At 38.1% G+C, this 1,644-nt stretch overlaps 1 protein-coding gene across 1 annotated transcript; it reads left to right on the top strand.

Moving 5' to 3' along the window:
* Positions 1-368: 368 nt before the first annotated feature.
* Positions 369-1,403, top strand: LOC138892998 (cytochrome P450 78A11-like). Its single transcript, XM_070176760.1, has 2 exons — positions 369-692; positions 1,299-1,403. Exons 1-2 carry the CDS (start codon positions 369-371, stop codon positions 1,401-1,403), a joined length of 429 nt encoding a protein of 142 aa, XP_070032861.1.
* The last annotated feature ends 241 nt before the right edge of the window (positions 1,404-1,644 follow it).

The following is a 1,644-nucleotide window of genomic DNA, read 5'->3' as shown; positions in this document are numbered from 1 at the left end:
ATTTGAAGGTGTCAGGGTATATGAGTGAATTGTTTAACCAGTGGCCCCATCGGACTTTTGATCTTAAGAGTACCAAGAAAAATATATGATCGTTTTCAACATATATAAATATATATATACACACATTGTGATTAGTTGTGTTTAATTTTTTAACGTGTTCATAATATCCTGAGTGTGTAAATTCTTTTGATTAGGCAACTTCTTACAAGTGTTGATGTGTAACGATTCTTAATTTAATGTCATAATGCAGGAAATGATTTTTAGAGGAACTAACACTACAGCGCTTCTAACTGAATGGGTGATGGCGGAGCTTAATAGTAAATTCCGAAGTGCAAAAGAAGTTACAAAAAGAAGTTGATAACGTTACAATGGGAAAAGTTGTGACTGATGCTGATGTTATTCGGATGCCGTATTTACAAGCGGTTGTGAAGGAAACTTTGAGAATTCATCCACCGGGTCCACTTCTCTTGTGGGCAAGGCTTTCTACATCTGATGTTATGTTAAGCAATGGCATGGTTGTTCCTTCTCACACGATAGCGATGGTTAATATTTGGGCTATTACCCATGATTCTGATATGTGGGAGAATCCACTTGAGTTCAAACCTGAGCGGTTCATAGTGGTTCAAGGTGGTTCAATGGTGGACGTAAGGGGTGGTGACCTTCGTTTGGCACCGTTTGGGGAAGGAAGGAGAGTATGTCCGGGGAAGAACTTAGTGATGTTTTAATTTCAATACTCACAAGAGGGGGTAATTTGTGTGGTGTCCAATTTTTCGCGTGCACAGATTATAGAAGGACCTGGTTCTTCTATGTGTTCCTTATACTACTATTGTGGAATAATAAATGTAGAAATTAAAGAACACAAGGATTTTTACGTGAAAAATACCTGGTTCAAAAGGTGAAAAAACCACGACCTACTTCCCAGCAAGATTTTCCCAAAACTCTTCACCAAATCACTGAGCCAAAAACTGTATTTACAAAACACTTTTGTAAACCTAGGATTAACTCTAATCCCGTTGTGGCACACAACCTCTAACTGTTGCGACAACTTCAAGTTAACTCTAAATTGAATACTATGAGTACATATTACAATTGCCTCTAGATAAAGCTGAAAGGTACAATATGGAAACACCTACTACAATTGAACTAGAATAAAATACAGACACTTGGAACTGGTTCTTCTATCTGGTTCATGTAGCTTCAGGTTCGCACACTTGAATCACACACGAACTGCTTGCAAAATGCCTTGCTATTTTGCTCTCAATTCACATTTAACTTCTACTTTTGTGCATCACCTGTAGAATGAGAACATCCTGCGATTTATAGAGTTAGTAGAGTACAAAGCAACTAGAGTTCTAATGCTACTCTTCCTTGGTGGAAGAGTTTTAGTTGATCTCAGCCTCTAACTCCTCCCTTATCTTGGATAGTATTCTCTTTGATTAAGGAGTCCTTCTCCTTATCAATTATGCAACCCTTTTCGATCAGGAGATATCTATTATTATGCCAGATTTCGTTTATCTCATGCATGTGCATCTCACGTACTTTGAATCTGCCCGTGTCTATGCCTACCAGTGATAGACCTGGTTCATCCCTGAGTTCCTTTATCAATCTTCAAAACTATCATTTACTTGGGCCAACAAATTCCCC

The sequence above is a fragment of the Nicotiana tomentosiformis genome, chromosome 5 (assembly GCF_000390325.3).
Source record: "Nicotiana tomentosiformis chromosome 5, ASM39032v3, whole genome shotgun sequence".
NCBI classification, from domain to species: Eukaryota; Viridiplantae; Streptophyta; class Magnoliopsida; order Solanales; family Solanaceae; genus Nicotiana; species Nicotiana tomentosiformis.
Note: the sequence above shows the minus strand (reverse complement) of the source record. Positions and strands in the feature narration are given on the sequence as shown.

What these genes read in the sequence shown, in the direction of transcription:
- LOC138892998 (XM_070176760.1), top strand. Translation starts at nt 369, where the DNA reads ATGGGAAAAGTTGTGACTGATGCTGATGTTATTCGGATGCCGTATTTA. An exon ending in CGTTTGGGGAAGGAAGGAGA is followed by an intron (nt 693 to 1,298) that starts GTATGTCCGGGG and finishes CATCACCTGTAG; the next exon opens with AATGAGAACATCCTGCGATT.